The sequence below is a fragment of the Antedon mediterranea genome, chromosome 9, assembly GCF_964355755.1.
Source record: "Antedon mediterranea chromosome 9, ecAntMedi1.1, whole genome shotgun sequence".
Taxonomy (NCBI): domain Eukaryota; kingdom Metazoa; phylum Echinodermata; class Crinoidea; order Comatulida; family Antedonidae; genus Antedon; species Antedon mediterranea.
Window position 1 is genome coordinate 19,670,911 of NC_092678.1, and position 17,356 is coordinate 19,688,266.

The 17,356-nt window shown below is 32.8% G+C and overlaps 1 protein-coding gene across 2 annotated transcripts; it reads left to right on the forward strand.

The window, feature by feature from the left end:
* Positions 1-1,583: 1,583 nt before the first annotated feature.
* Positions 1,584-11,767, forward strand: LOC140058501 (metabotropic glutamate receptor 7-like). Of its 2 annotated transcripts, none has more exons than XM_072104131.1 (2): positions 1,584-2,081; positions 11,475-11,767. In XM_072104131.1, the coding sequence occupies exons 1-2, from the start codon at positions 1,626-1,628 to the stop codon at positions 11,748-11,750; spliced, it is 732 nt and encodes a 243-aa protein (XP_071960232.1). In that variant the 5' UTR covers positions 1,584-1,625; the 3' UTR covers positions 11,751-11,767. The 2 variants fall into 2 exon arrangements, 1 of the variants encoding a protein (XP_071960232.1); XR_011847015.1 differs by lacking the exon at positions 1,584-2,081 and adding an exon at positions 11,220-11,258 and having other exon boundaries at positions 11,475-11,586.
* The last annotated feature ends 5,589 nt before the right edge of the window (positions 11,768-17,356 follow it).

The following is a 17,356-nucleotide window of genomic DNA, read 5'->3' on the forward strand; positions in this document are numbered from 1 at the left end:
CTCTAGGGGGTATAGAGTAATTGACTGAGGAGTAGGGCGCCTGCATCAAATTAGAAAGTCAAAATCATAGAGGGGATCTGCTAATACTCTAGGGGGTATAGAGTAATTGACTGAGGAGTAGGGCGCCTGCATCAAATTAGAAAGTCAAAATCATAGAGGGGATCTGCTAATGCTCTAGGGAAGATAGAGTAATTGACTGAGGAGTAGGGCGCCCGCATCAAATTAGAAAGTCAAAATCATAGAGGGGATCAGCTAATACTCTAGGGGGGTGGGGGGGGGGGGGGAGGATAGAGTAATTGACTTCCTAGTTTGGAGGGGGCGCTGCTCCATGCTGTGAAATGGCGTCGCCCAGTTTGACCTTTTAACCCTGTACTTCCGATACTGTGTTTTGAATGCAAATTGAAGAACAGGAGATTCTTGTGTTATAAGTTCTTTGACTATACCTACAACAATTTAAAAATCCAGAATACAAAACGAGTTTCATTTTTTATTCATTTACAAGAATTTATCTTTTTAAATTATTTTAATGAAATTATTGTATATAAGTTGTATAATGTAATGTGTAATAATTATTATAATAAATATAATGGCTATTAAGTTGGAATTGTTATACATTTTCTGTATAATTAGGAACATTTAATAGTGTGTATATATTGTAAAAAACTTACAAATAAACAGAAGAATCAGGTATCTTTAAATATAATATTTATTTTTATGGATGATTAAAATACTTGTAATTGACTAGAATGAGTGTTAATTTTTGTGTTCGTTTTTAAAAATGTTGTAAATCGACTAAGAGAGATAACGATGCGTTCCACTCCATAACACATGTACATGAATTTAAAATAATATATTAACAGGAGCATGTGGAGAACGACACGTGGATGCATTTGGATAAAGCAATTGGGCCAGTCACGTTTTGCGAATATGGCACGCATTCGATGCATTAATATATTTAATGATCTACCTTGACATTTATGATGGCAGCTTATACATGATAAATATAAATATACTGTAAAGTATAAACATGTGATGTTGACATGTGACATGTGAAAGTAGTTCTTCAAAACACGTTTACAAAGCACCCCCTCCCTCGCCAATTTCTCTAGAAGGAGACAAAACAACAAACAGAGGGCGCATTGTGGCAAGAAAACATGACGATTACGACAGGAAGCGTGGGCCTATAATGAATTTTTACTCAATGGTATATAAAGTTGGTTCAGCACTAATTGTAACCACCTAATGTAACCCTGTTTATTAATCAATGATTTACCCCAAATAGGGGTTTTTTCCGATCATGATGATATACCGTACACTGTCTACACACAATAATACGATCTCCTTTTACGATAATTGTTTTTAATAGCTGAAAATTGGTTAAACAGCTCGAGTACAGCATCATAATGTTGAAGACAAGTCGATTTTCTTTAAAATACTATTTTAATACACGTTTATGCAAACGTATTGCTTAGCGATAAATGGAACATTCCAATCTATCAGTCTACAGTATAAATATTTGGTTTATACCATGCGCCCTCATCGGTTGATTGTTAAACAGAGTTTTTCTCACACGCAGTTGATCATTACTGATGAGACATAACACGAAAACTTAAAGCGACATCAGCATGACGTTAGCACGAGTAATCCTCTTTGGAATTATATTTTCTATCAATGTGGTATCCTTGTCTGCGTTGGAAAAAATAACACTTGGCGGGCTTTTTCCAGTCAGCAACCGGGGTGAGGGTGACATTGATTGCGGGAGTATTAACAACGTTGGTTTACAACGCCTCGAAGGAATGCTGTTCGCTTTGGACCTGATCAACGCCGACCCGAGCTTGCTCCCAGGGGTGTCCCTCGGAGCGCGATTGTATGACACGTGTAAGCGGGAAACATACGCGCTGGAGCAGACGATTGAAATGATTAGTTATGACCTGCAACAGGATTCGAGCGCGTACGTATGTCCAAATGGAAGTGCTGCTGTCCGCGTAGAAGACCAAGCGGGCCAGTCTGTTACTGGTGTAGTAGGGGCTGCTAGTAGTTCAATATCACAGCCAGTTGCTAGTATACTACGACTTTTCCAGGTAAGTAGTGAGTAGTCTAATATTTGATGGTTAGTGTTCATGGTACCGTACTTACCGTGGCAAGTAAAAGCTGTGTTCCCACTGGGACGCAGCGCAAGGACGTTACGCGCAATAACGCAATAAAGTTGACTAAATTAAGCGTTCGAATCCATCGCTCGTAATGGTTAAATGACTTGCCTTGCGCTCACTTTCTCAAGTTACGTCCTTGCGTTGCTTCCCATTGTGGGAGCCAAACTTTATTTTAGATTTTTATTTGAACGGTGACTATTTGGTTGCAATTGTTACGGAAATATTCAAGTTTAGAATAATTATTTGTTATTATTAGATATTATGTCTCTGATTCATAGAAACAATAACACAAATATAATTTCAATAAACTATTGATATGACGATGTGGTTATTTCAGATTTGTCTTTTTTTTTCTTCCTCGATGGGTTTTAAAAAGTTATATAGTATTTGATTTTTTATGTAGCGGAATATAGTGTTGTTTTGAGGAGAATAACATATAATTTAAGATATTTAAGAAGATTAGATTTCCAAATATGAACGGAATATTATTATGAATAATATATAAATCAATAATAATACTCTAGTAGCTAGATCAACTTTCGTATGCACTTTGAGGTCCAGAGAATTTGACTTCAGAAATTGGTTTAGGATGGTCAAACAATCATTATTGGCTTTCTGACCTTTGACACACACCCCAGGGCATGTATGTATCTCCGTAACTACTGATCATAGACACTTGAATTTGGTCTTAAATTGTTTGAAATAAACATTTTGTTATTTGTTGCACATTTATAAAAATGTTACAAAAGGTCAAAGGGTCAGGGTCAAGGGTTATATGAACAAATATAAATAGATACTTGTATCTCGGCAACCACTCGTCGCAGTAAGTCTTAGTCTCAAAATGTTCAGAAGGCATGCTTTCATATTCATTTTAGTAAAAAAATATCAGAAATGCCATTTCTGACCTTTGATCCACATATCATGGCATCTTCATAGCTCTGTAAGTACTGGTCGTAGAAACTTAAATTTGGTATCAAATTGTTCGAAATATACATATTTACATTCATTGTAATAGAAAATGTGGTTAAAAGATGAACAGAAATACTATTACTAATGTTTTAAACAAAAACATATCTCTACATAACTTATCCTTAGACAGTAATGTTATGCAATAAAAACTGATACTTTAAATTGTTTCAATTTCAAGTACTAGTTATTGCTGTCCCCAAGAACATTTTGATAGAAACGTCAAGCTTACCAGTTCTTTTCAGAATGCTAGAAGTAACTTGCCATGTGTATCCGATTAAACGCCCCGGGCATTTATTGTTCAAAAGGGTTTTTAGGGGGAGGGGAGGCATCTTTATTTGGGGTATAATATGGTAATATGTATAATCAAATAAATACCATCTAGATGTATCTCAACTGATTAACCTTTTGAAAATTTTTTTTCAAAATGTGTAACAAACAACAAAATATATATTTCAAACAATTTAAAAGCAAATTCAAGTGTCTATGACCAGTAGTTACGGAGATAAATACATGCCATGGGTTGTGGGTCAAAGGTCTTAAGGTTTTAACTAAAATGTCCCGTTAGACTGAATATAAATGTATACCTTCTGATCAATTTGAGACCAAAATTACTTCGCTGTGACCAGTGGTTGTTGAGATTTAAGGACATATTGGTGTTTAGTCTTATGACCTTTCACCCTGACCTTTGACTTTTCGCCACATTTTCAAAATGTGTAACCAAGCCAAAAATGATTGTTTGACCATCCTAAACCAATTTCTGAAGTCAAATTCTCTGGACCTCAAAGTGCATGCGAAAGTTGACCTAGCTACTAGAGTATAATAAAAAATTAATTTTAAAATGTGTTATACCGACTGCCTGACTAAATTACATATTGAAATAAATGGTATAACCAGGACAGACATTCTTATTCCCTGGTATAACAATAACATTTAATTGTTCCATCGAGCTGTATTTTTATTATTTTCACGCTATCGTGTCTATCGACAATAAACAACAAGCAATATCGCCTCGTTGACGGTAAACATTTGGCACATAGGCTCTTGTATAACGTCGTATGCATTGGTTTTTAGTTGCGCGCAAACGCGACTCTACAGCTCACACTATGTCGGTCGGTTGGTCGGTCGGTAAACTCTAACTCAAATTTGCGCACGCGACGGCAGCCATTTATATGGCCTTGTTTTTAGCAGGCGCGTTTTTTGTTTTGTTTGTGAGACGAATACAGATAAATGATACCGTGTTTACCACAATCGACTTTATGGCTACTTCATAGCTTCTGTCTATCTGGCGTCTAAATCGTTTTGATATATGTAATAGAAATCAATTCGGGTGCTTTTTCTTATTAGTTATCCGCTTGGTATACCAAGCGGATAACTCCTTGTTATTGTATGAGATCAACATTTTTTTTCTGTATTATTCTCGTTTCCATCCTTCCTTTTTGTGGATCGCGTTTCTCTAAAACATTTCATAACTTTGACAACATATGGGCATTTACGTGAAGTTGTGCACCTCCTATTTTTGAATGACGTCATAGTTGCGCAACGTGACTTACGCGCAATTTTATGAATTTCAATGATTGAACATAGATTAAAACCCAAAAGTCATTTAGTATTGACACTTTGACAAAATTTAAGTCATATTAGGGGCAAACTTTCTACGGATTAAAAATGGCATGTTTCACAAGAAGTTACGCGCGCACGCGCATTTAAAATTTCAAAATGCGCAAAATTAATTTCTAATCAATTTTTTACGCGTTTCATGTCATTTTGAGCATGTCAAAAATTCCCACGGGCGCGCAATTTTTTACGCGCGCGGTGCACACGCAGCGTTAACACCATATTTTTTTCTCTTGAATTATATTCTTCAAGCCTTTCCTAGTAATTTTGAAAACAATTTAGACCTTTTCCAGTTTAAATAACGCCATACGAACACGTTGAATTAGACAATTTGTGCGCGTTTTTTATGAAAAAGCTTAAAAAATCATCAAAATAATGTCTTTTTTTAAACAGTCATAGTTTCTAAAGTAAACCGTGAACCGTTTATTTTTATTACAAAATCTAGAAGTTGATGAGTTGTAGATATCGGATCATGCATCGATAAGGCTAAAAAACATTGTGACGTAATCGTATGGCCACACGAATGTAAAATATAGGATTTTTGTCTCTTTCGTTATTGCTCATCACATTCAATGGAGCGCATCACGCTTATCTGTATTCCTTTTTCTCCTATATTTATATATTGTCTAGGTCAATCAACTTTCTTTAGCATGAGATAAAAATATTTTAATTTTTATAACGTCATCATGCCTAAACATTTTAATTACGTGGGTCATTAATTTCATCTTTACAGTAAATTTTAATCTGTAATAGCTCGTAAGAATAAAATGTGATAATCACGATTAAAACGTTTTCTGGAAGCTATTGGATTGTAGATACGAATTCATGTAAACATTTTGCCAATCGGATGTTGTGACGTCATCATATGGCCAGTTGAATAAAAAAAGTCGTATTTTCATATTTTGCGTAATAGTTCATCACATTTAAAAGGGTGCGCATCTATATTTTACGTATTCAAATTTCTTCTACACGTTAATATGTTGTTTCTGAGATAATTTCCTTCTGAAATTGATATTTAAGTGTTTCATTTTGATACCGTCACCATGTTAAAAATTTGAATAAATGGCGGGTCTCGTAGATTCACCTATTCTACACTGTATGTAATATGTATACAGATTATACTGTTTGCATGTATATACTATATGACACAAAATTGACAGAATTCAGCACTAACAGCATATCATATTCTTCAGTTCTTGTCATAATGCCATAATCTTTATCTGTGTGCAATATTCTAACGTATGACGTGCACGTGGCGTTTGTCGTTGTGCGGATAACTAACTCGTCAAAGTGACGAGTTTCATGTCTAGTTGTAATTTAGCTTTTGTTTTTTTGTATGTATAAACGATGTGAATATAAAAAAAAAAAAGTGAGGGGGGGGGGGGGGGTGAAGAAATTAAGTCGAAAAGTTACTTAAAGTTATGTGAAATATAGTAGGTCTACTTATGATACACATACAGATTCATTTTATTATCAAATATAATGGAAATTACAGTGCTCAATCCTTGGCTTGCCTAAAATAAATATAAAGGAAAGAAGAAATATATATGATGGTATACTGTAGTAGTATATACTCATGATGTTGAAAGTTGAGGAAAGGGGCTTTCCTTAATTTTTTTTTCTTAATAGTTCAGGAAGTAAAACAATATAAAGAACACTTCATGTATGATAAGAACAACATAAAACAATAACGAGGAAGAATAATTATCATTGTGCTTTGGACTGATTATTACTTAGGTTAAAGCTAAAAAAACATTTGTATCTGGTTCTCTTCTTTCTTGTGAGGTTTAGTTTGGGTTTCGAGCGGTTGGAGATACCGCTTCCTCTGTTGCCTGGATCATATAATATATTATAACCGCTTCTTTGGTGACAACATATTAGTTAATACTGTACCAAAAATGTTCGAACTCGAATTTCACTCGAAAAATACTTACGCGAATATGTTTAGAGTTGCATTAATTTTCATCAGTAATATTAGAATTATAGTAATCTAATACTATCTGTTACTAAAATAGAAGCATTCGAAACATAATACTGTTTTAGTACATTATAAAGTAAAATGTATAGACGATATGGAAGAATTCTCATGCTAATAAATTTACTGAATAACAAAAGTAACATTCGTCGTATTTTGGTAATTCTTTCGTTCTTAGAAACACTCTAGATGACAAACTGTTACACACTTTCTAAAATTTATGATAGCTTTAAAAAAAACACATTCTGTCAATAATATTTATATTGAAAGAGCTTTCACTTTCGTAAGTTGAGAAATAAAAGTGAATCTAAAGAAAAAATCTGGTTCAAAATTATATGGAAAAAGCAATTACTTTCACAAGTTGAAAAATTTAATTTATAATAATATTGAAGCAAAACTCTGGTATTATAATTATTTGAAGAGCTTTTATTTTTACCATGTTCTACTTTCATTTTTTATTGAAAAATAAAAGTAGTATATATTTTGCCCTGTTTGGGGCGTTCACCACTATTTTTTATTTTTTTACTCATAATTAAAGATAAAAACATTATTTCAATATGTCTAATATCCTATTTAATTCATTATTTTTCTGATTTTTTTTTACCTATTGTGCAATTTGATTGGAGTTCGTAGAATTGGTTAATTTATATTTCTTTCTTTAACATCCACCTTGTTTCTAAACTTTAAACACATACAATGTAGGCTAGTAAGAAATATATTAAAGAAGAAATCTGGTTCCAATATTATATGGAAAGCACTTTTACTTTCATCAATTGAATAAGTAGTAATACATCGAATGAAAAAAATGATTCCAATATTATTTTCAAAGAACTTTTACTTTCGTAAGTTGACTATAAAAGATATAATGTTGAATAACAAATCTGGTTCCAATAGGCTAATATAAGTTGAACATTAATTAATTAAAATTAATATATTCAAGTTGAATAAAAGTCGGGTTCCAACATAGAGTAAACCTTATAATTATGAGAAATAGTTTAAGACCTATAGATTTACTTTTAACTGAAGGGAAGGAGACAAACAGCCTTGATACTGTTATGATTAATACATTCAAGTAAATATAAATTACTCATATTTTGGCTACTTAACTTTAGAGACGTGTGATTGGAATTGGAAAGAATACTACGCCTATAATTAATATCATGATTTAAAATCTACTCCTTAGGTTCCTGGTATAAACCTTCAAATAAAAACTGTAACTTGTTCGTTAAACTTTTCCAAGTTCCATTTTGAACTTTTGCCCCAGCAACTAGCGTACACTAAAATAACGTTGATCGCGACAAGCGGATGCTCTGACCTACGCATGCGCAAGGCTCGAATCTCAAAGCAATATTTAGTAACCATGTACTGTAGGTATTAAATAAACATTTATGACTACATTGCGGCAAGAATGGAATCTCACAATAATCTTGACCACGTATTACGAGATGAAATGATTATGATCAACCCGTCACTAAACAGTTACAAGGATACAAGGATACAAGGAAACAATGATACAAGGATACAAGAAAACTTTATTCATCCCAACTTGGGAAATTGTGTTCCTGTCTTATTACAATGCCGTAAAGAAAAGAGAAATGAAAATAGTGTATTTGTAATAAATTCCCCAATTTATTCACCAACAAATTCCCTTTGAAATCTTTCATTATAGTCTCGTATGCCCCTTTGGAGGAAGGAGAGACGATGGCGTTCAGTGGATCCCCGTGGCAGCCTCAGTCTACCACTACGTTCCATAAGGCAGTCGGCAATGTCTGTGACTATGACTACATTGCGTGCACACACACATTATTGCGTAATCCACTATTAAGATACTGTTAAAAACCTCTAAATAAATCGAATTGATAATATACAAGAATGAAGTTATCAATTATCCAACCTCATTTCGAGATCATCTTGAAAAAAATAAATTATTATGACATTAAATCTGTACTGCAGCCTATATTACGACATAACCTATATAACAATTACGATGATTAGAAGAAATATCATATCAGTCAGCACGTTGAAAAGCTTGTGTTTGGTAGCCTACTACGTTTGGAAGTGTAATTAATAATAAAAACGTCTCATTTAAAATCTAAAGTATCATTCGATTCTCGTACGGTGTTATATCTAGATTCAATCAACTATGGGGTTACAAACCCCTAATACTCTAAACAGTGTCTATCAAACCGAATCGTTGTGCGAGAGCACAATTTATTTGTAGGCCTAATACGGTCAAACAATAATATTGCGAGTTGCAAATAAGTTCAGAAGAAACCGATTATTCTTGTCCTGTTAGATCTTATTATTTGAATACAAAAAAATACAGATACAAATATAACTATAACCAAGAAGCTAAGTCAAACAGCTTGCTTGCTGGAGACATAAACATTAAACCATGTGGGAGAAAGTTTGTAGCTAACAGGCAAGAAACGGTAGGTGCCGTTTATTGGCTCTAGCCAAACCGACGAGAATTAGGTAAATTACTACACACAGCGTTACGTCTCTATCTTATCACCATCAACAAAAAAACAAGTAGCATCTAAATTACGAATTTACTTATATTTAATTATGGAAATTAAAAATGGAAAAATATTTCTAAAAAGATGTGTCTGTCAGACATGATAAGTGGTTTTTGCTACAATGTTGACATCTAATCCAATTATTACTGATGATAGTGAATAAGTGATTGTTACCTCAGGGACGGAATTGATTTTGTACCGGCCACTCTTGAAAAATGTCTTACAACGTTCGATCATGCGGTATATACAAACGATAAATGCTTTTTTTATATTCGTGCAATGGTACAAAATAATATCATAGTGAATCATATTCAGTGGAATTAATAGCCCAATTAAACAAACATAAAACATTTGATTCTATATAGGCCTAAAGTTCTGTCTATACTATCAAACTAGTTTGACAAAAAAGTGTGATGTGCCCAAATATGGTAGTGGTATGACATCATCATGTCCATATGGCCACATCACATTTTTGTTCACATAAAGTTTGATAGCTTAACACAAACGTATATTTTATCAAAGGTCGCGATTGCAAAAATGCGCAAACTTGCACTCGCCGAATAAAATATAAAAATTAATATAATACTATTACCATGGCAAATGCACTCTTGATGACGCATGGGTTCAATTATTGGATATCATGTGACCCACAATCATCCAATCAACTGACTTATTTAGGTGTTATATTATAATCACAGTTATTGCTATTAATAGTTTGATATCTTTTAAGTTAATTTTGTTGTACGAATGAATTACAATGAATTATTGTGATTAATTGTGTTTGTAATTATAATTCATTAATGCAAAAAACATTAGGCCTAAGGTCAAATTGTATTGATTTTGAGAGAGCAAACTAACCTAATTTACAAAGTTCTCTGCATTGACATTCTGATATCAATATAAATAAGATCCACATATATCAGTGTGGTTAATTAACAATATCGATTACCTAGTTGCATCTTAACAAATATCAAATCGTACAAAAGTTAACGAATTGTTACCGTGGTATGAACGTGTATATACATTATCTTTCTAACATCAATGTAAATACGGGCGTGTGAAAGCGTTGTAACGGTCCGTAAGATTATGTGTTTTGTACGTTTGAATCGGAGAAAAGGTAGTCGACAACGAAACAAAATAAAATGTACATATTCTGGAGAAAATAGTGGTGCGTTTGATCACAGCTCAAAGCACGTCAAATAAGATCGTTTTTACACATCTACTTTATTATAACGTACCATATTAATACGTTAGTAAATAATACGAACAATTTATGACTGTTACATTATTAAACTTAAACACAATTCCAAAATTAGATTCTTGTTTTAAATCTGTTTGTTAAACAATGCTTACACTGTCTATTTGACGTCACAACATTTTAAACTTAAGTCTGTTCTGTTTCCCAGGGGCCTAGTTATAGTAGTTAAAATAAACCTCGGCATTTCGTCTTTTATTAAGCACAGTACCTTTGAATATGAACTCATATTCCGATCGTATAAGTTCAACCATTACGATAAATAAGGAAATGCGATGATAATAATCACCGTTTACACGACAAGATTCTTGTGTTTTTTTATTACCGGTATTTTTCATTTAAAACTGGAGACACGTATACTGTTTATATTTTGAATTAATTTGGAAGTTATAATAAAGCTTGGTTTCCACTAGGACGTGCAACAGAAGCAAACAATTTTACAAATCACAAGCGATAATTTTGTATTAGCGGTATTTTTTTGCGTTCACATTTTAAACTCGAGACACGTATTATACTGTTTATATTTTGAATTAAGTTATAAAGCTTGGTTTCTACTAAGACGCGGCGGACGAACACGCGAAGCAAACAATTTTACAAATCACAAGCGATAATTCAGAAAACCCGTCGCTTGGGACCAGTAGGCGCGACAGTTATTTGGTTGCGCGTACCTCCTTGGGTTGCGCGTACCTCCTTGGGTTGCGTCCTAGAGGCAATCAAGCATAGGTAAAACTAGAACATATTTCATTGGGCCTAAATGTTATGCTAGGAAAAAAAACGTAAGAATTGTTTTAATGCGTAGAGTTAGAGCAGACACGAGTCTTAGACGATGCGTTCCCCACAAGCGTATCGTAATTATGACGCGCAATTCTATTAGGCTGCCAAAACCTTAGCGATTATAATAAAAATGTGCCATGTTAATGGCTAACACTGGATGAATAGGCTAATTTTTCCATACACAGCAATGAAGTAGACTATTGCATATTTTTTTGCAGATTCCTCAAATAAGCTATGCATCCACGAGTCCGGAGTTAAGTGACAAGATGCGGTTCGACTACTTCTTACGTGTGGTACCACCAGATACGTTTCAGAGCCAGGCTATGTTCGATATTGTGAAGTTCATGGGCTGGACGTATGTGTCTACCGTCGCAGAAGCCGGAGAATACGGCGAAAACGGTATAGATGCGTTTATCAACTTAACGCGGAATTCAGGTAAGGTTCGAATTATGATTTTGGTCAGGTCTCTGATAAGTAAAAAACAACTAAAATAATTTAAAAATCATTCGCACTTCGACTTGTTACATAGCATAAATTTGTAAACATTCTATGACCCGTACTCCTAATCAACACCCAAGTACAAATCCTTCCTATATTCGTTACGTTACGTGTATGCATTACGTCATTCATAATTATTGATTCATGCAAAACGGATTGTTACTAGTGCCATCACATAATAATAATCACAGTTCATATCGTTTACTCCCAATAGTATAAAAGGGTATAGACGATCCATCTAGTGTGCAGGAGTATATTATTTATAAATGTAGGCGTTCTTTTTAAAATGGGGATGAAAATCATAGAGCGCCAGGATGTACCACCTATAAATCTATCTCGTCGGATTGTGATGATATCAAAGAGTCCCAAAATATCAGGTGATTCGGGCCTGACCAATCAAGGGTTAAGAATCAAATCAGTGAGAAGTGGATTGCTAATTCAAACAAAAAACACAAACCCGGAGAAGGTTTGTTTTGTAACGGACAATATCAAGAATGTAATGTTTATCATGAATTACAATTTTGTTATTATGCTGATGATATTGATTAAATTGATTTTAAAAATAATTAACAGCAACAGCTTTGGTATACATCATCTATTCTTGAGCACTTTGTGGATATGTGCTCTTTATAAATCTTATTATCTTATCCTTATCATTCTGTTTTAACCAACAATATGAATAATTAATAAGCACCATTAAACGTTTTAATAATTACTTACGATATTATTATAGGCCTATTACTAGTGTAAGATTGTTTTTTTTTCAACATTGACCATCAATTCCACTACATTGTTTCTTCGCATTTTTTTCAATTAAAGTACTTGTTCTAAAAATAGCTCTAATTTGAAAGCTATACCTTGTATTATAGCCTATCTTTGGGATTAACATTAATTTATTATGGCATTCACAGAAAAAATCTGGCTAATTAAGGTATCTAGAATTCCGAATGAATAAATTGAATAGAAGGCTGTTTTGTCGGTTGAATCGCATATTCACGGCGTAACCATAGTGTTTTATTAATTATCTTATTTATCTTAATGATGTTATCCTTTATGTCATAAGAAAACAAGGCTTTTATCATGGTAATGAAAGTATACAGAATAAAATAACTTGTACAAAATTTGTTTAAATTTTATTTCTTATTTTCCTTCTTTCATTGCAGGCCTACTGCATATTTATATATATTTATTTGTTATATCTTTGTTAATTCTGTATTTTTATAGTTTATTTTGTATTTACTGTTTGTATTGTTTGAGGGTCCCTAATGATCAGCTTATCCTGGATGGATCACCCTCATAAAATATTGTTCAAATAAAGAAAATAAAATAAAAATATTACTACTCGGTGTTCCCTTTACAAGAACAGTCTAAAGCTATTTTTGTGAAATACTTAAACAGTTCACCTACTGTATATCTAGGTGTCCATCTAATTGGAGGTTGTCGTTGGGAGGGGGGAGGGGGACCTCAAATGTTCTATGACTGATAATGCTAAAATTTTTAAACTTAAAAACTAAAAATACAACATGAAAACAAAACAAATGCTATTCTGCGCTTACTTTCTGTGTACACTTATACTTCTCAATGATTTATACGAGGATATGAGAAAACAACAGGCGTGTTCTAGACGTTGACAGATTGCAAATTATCTTAATTACGGTATCTCAACAATACACACATTACTGCAATACGTTACAGCTAACGGTTATTCTCGAAATCGCTGCAGGGATCTGGGCTAAATATTGGCAAATGCCAGATTAATTTAAGATGATTTTACATTAATGTTATAATGTTCATTCAGATTCAAGAAACGGATAGTAAATGCCATAAAAAAAACGTCATGAATTCAAAGGTTTTAAACAAAAATATGTAGGCCTATGCCTATACAGTATTGGGGAAGAGGTAACATTACGTAATACTGATCTCGATAATATATGAGTTTTTATGATGACTAGGTCATTAACGAGAAACGCCATGTTACTTCATTGTGCGCATGTCCGCCGTACATTGTGACGTGATTCCTGGTTCAATCCTAGCTCGACACAAATACTACTTTAGAGTGGACATATTTTATTCCTGATCACCAAGAGTCGTTACTAGCTATAAAGCTAATCGATGATTGCACGGCTGCGTTAGGTCTATTACATCAACATAATCATATAAACAGTATCTTTCAAAGCAACTTTTGCACACAATCGAAGACTAACACGTCTTTTTTTCCAATTTTTGTTATTTTACCACGTATAAATATTTTACTCCAAATCGACTTAAAACATAAAATACCAATTAATTCAATTTTGTAAACACGTGATCTTTGTTCGTCACATTTGAGTAATTCGATATCACAAAGATTGGTTGATGGAAAAAAATACGTCTATAAAACTACATGGAAACCATTAAACATTTTAGGCACTACTCCGGTAAACAATTACATAGAACCTCAACAACACAGTAAGTAAACATATGGGGTTACAACGTCAGACGCGTCGTAATAATGGGTGTACTTAAACGTGGCAATAAAAATCACTGTAATTGTATCTTATACAATACAAACATGCCAACCTTTTAAAACAAATTTTCCAGCTCGCTTGCTAATGATTTTTTTTCTCTTAATGAATCATAACAGATTGAAGTGTTCTACTACTGGCGTATCAAATATTTGTAAGATTACTTTCCTAATGTAAATGCAGTTCTTTAGTTTATAATTTCTCTTCTTTTATAAGAAACGATTAACGTTTAAAACACATGCATTGCTTATTATTGTCGATTTTCGTACAAATTAATACTTGTCTATTATTTATACATGCCATTTAAAATTTAATTTATACAATTACAGAAAAGGGCTGTTCAATATTTGTTCTATTAAACGGTAACATTTCTATTTAATGGTTCTATTACGTGGCAGCTATTCGTATACCATACATATTTTAACATTGTGTGCAAGGCGGGCTGATATATTTTGTGCGCCTTCGAACACAAACATAATATAGTGGGCACTCTTTTAATCCGCTACCATGTTAGTCCACCAGTCAGCGTTTCTATACTACGAGATCATGGTTTTACGTATGAAACGCCATATGTGCTAAAATATTTATAATTTTACTGATTTCTGTCTAGAACATAGACTACCAAAATGGGAGCGCTGCCTCTTTGATGGCCTAGCCATCGATCAACCGTCTACATAGATTGAATGTGAAACTAGCGAAATAATTAAATACAATTTTACTTTAGAACAAAACATATGTTTTAAATTTGTTGAATAGAGAGAATTTTTTACTCGTTGAAAGTCTGATTGTCCAATATAACTAGGCTCAACTCATGAAATATTATCTATATTGAACTCATATCAATCAAAGTAACATTTATTTCTTGTCTTTCATAGAAAATAAAAATTAACAGTAAAAATTATTAAAATAAGAGGGGCAACATTCCTAAAAAGCAAAGCTTGTATGAGGCAGCCCATAGAAAATGAAAAAAAAAACAAACAGGACAACACGGGAACCGGAAACAGGACAAAAACAGTAATGAAGACTTTTAGATTCAGGCTACCGAAAAGACTAAATATCAAAACTACAATGAGTGAAAGGATAATTAAACATAACTAGATAAGAGGTGCCGTTTCAATTTAAAAGAAAACTCTTCTTAGACAAAGCACTTTTATATTAACTGGTACGTTATCAACTGTTACATAAAACATGTATTATTTGTATAATAATACTCGTATTAGACAAAGCACTTTTTATATTAACTGGTACGTTATCAACTGTTACATAAAACATGTATTATTTGTATAATAATACTCGTACTTAAAAGAACTCTACTATTACCTGAATTTTATTCTTATGCCTGCAACTTACAAAAGATTCATCATCAACTCAATGAAGGTTGCTTTGCTGCGTTCTCTATAATTATTGAACTAATTATAATATTTTGTTTAATCGATAAACATTACATAATGTAATAAAACGATCTACAAATTAATATTGTACTAAAGCGTAATAAAGGGAGATTCATTTTTTATATTGTGGTCTTAAGGATGTACTATCAACAGTGTCCCTGTACATATAACCAATAAGTTATTGTATGACGCAAAGGTTAACCGCATGAATGAACATTGGTTTTCTATATCGAAAATATACTCAATGTTTATTGTTAACTGGTTTTGATTTTTTGAAACTAGTTTTAAAATCAACTGGTTTTTAAGTGGTTGTAACTGGTGTTAGCATCAACTGATTTTAAGTGGTTGTAACTGGTTTTAAAATAAACTGGTTTTAAGTGGTTGGAACTGGTTTTAAAATCAATTGGTTTCAAGTGGTTGGAACTGGTTTTAAAATCAATTGGTTTCAAGTGGTTGTAACTAGTGTTAAAATCAACTGATTTTAACTGGTTTTAAGTGGTTGTAACTGGTTTTAAAATTAACTGTTTTTAAGTGGTTGTATAAGGCCTAACTGGTTTTTTTAAATTGTCAATTTTATGTCATCCTTTCTTACAACATTGAATTTAACATTTTATTTTTACTCAATACATTTTGTTTTGCAACAGAAATTAATTCTCTTGCTTCTTATGTATTTTTATTTTTATTTTTTTTTGTGATTGTTATCCTTTATTTATATTTATATTTGTTAGTTAATGTTTATACGGATAAAGTACACAATGTTTTATTACTTAATATTTAAAACAAACAATATGCAGTGATTGTCTGAGGTATGATGTCAATATAGATAATATTAAATATTAAATAATAAGATTAAATTTCTAATAATTAGTATTTTATTATTGTATGTAAAATAATATCAATACATTAAAAAAAAAGAATCTGTTGTAGCTGATACAAAATTAATATTATGTAAGGTCCCAAATATCAACATTAAATTATTGCATTGTTTTTTAGGAATATGTATTTCTCGGTCTGAGGTAATCGAACGGGGAGCTACGGCGGCCGTTTACAGTAGAATAGTATCATACCTTGCTGAAGACAAGAAAGCAAGAGCAGTTGTGATATTCGCCCAAGATGATCAAATACAGGGCTTGCTAGAGGCTAGTGCTAACCTAACCGATCGATTTGTCTGGGTGGCTAGCGACGGCTGGGGGACTAAGGAGTCCATCGTCCAGAGCGGGAAAGAGAAGGTTGCCGCAGACGCTATCACTGTTCGACCAGAACGGTTTGATGTCCAAGGTAAAATTTCTAAAGTTTCCATCATATCATAGGTCCCACTATAGAAACGCGGCGGAGGAATGTAGACGTAACGAAAGCGAATTGACCAATGACAATCGACAGTTCGAATATTCTATCTATTGTGATTGGTCAAATCACTTGTGTTGAGCTTGAACTAAGAAAATAGAAACTGAAACCTAATAAGAAAAACAGCACATTTTTTATCAACTGTTACAAAGCGATACAATCAATGTATTGAAAGACAACAATACATTTTAATTATAGTTTCTATATAATACGTCGGTGTTTTTGAAGTTTTTTTAAATTTCAAATATAAAAAAAAACAACTTTTTTCCCAGGAAGGAAAATGCATTTCAATCGCTATAGATTACAGTAACCCATGTTGTAGAACGAAGATCGAGAGAAAATGTATGTTTTAACACTAGTAAC

Excerpts from the sequence above, each read along its gene's own strand:
- LOC140058501 (XM_072104131.1), top strand. The coding sequence starts at position 1,626 with ATGACGTTAGCACGAGTAATCCTCTTTGGAATTATATTTTCTATCAAT. Across the intron at positions 2,082-11,474 it reads GTATACTACGACTTTTCCAG|ATTCCTCAAATAAGCTATGC; the intron begins GTAAGTAGTGAG and ends ATTTTTTTGCAG.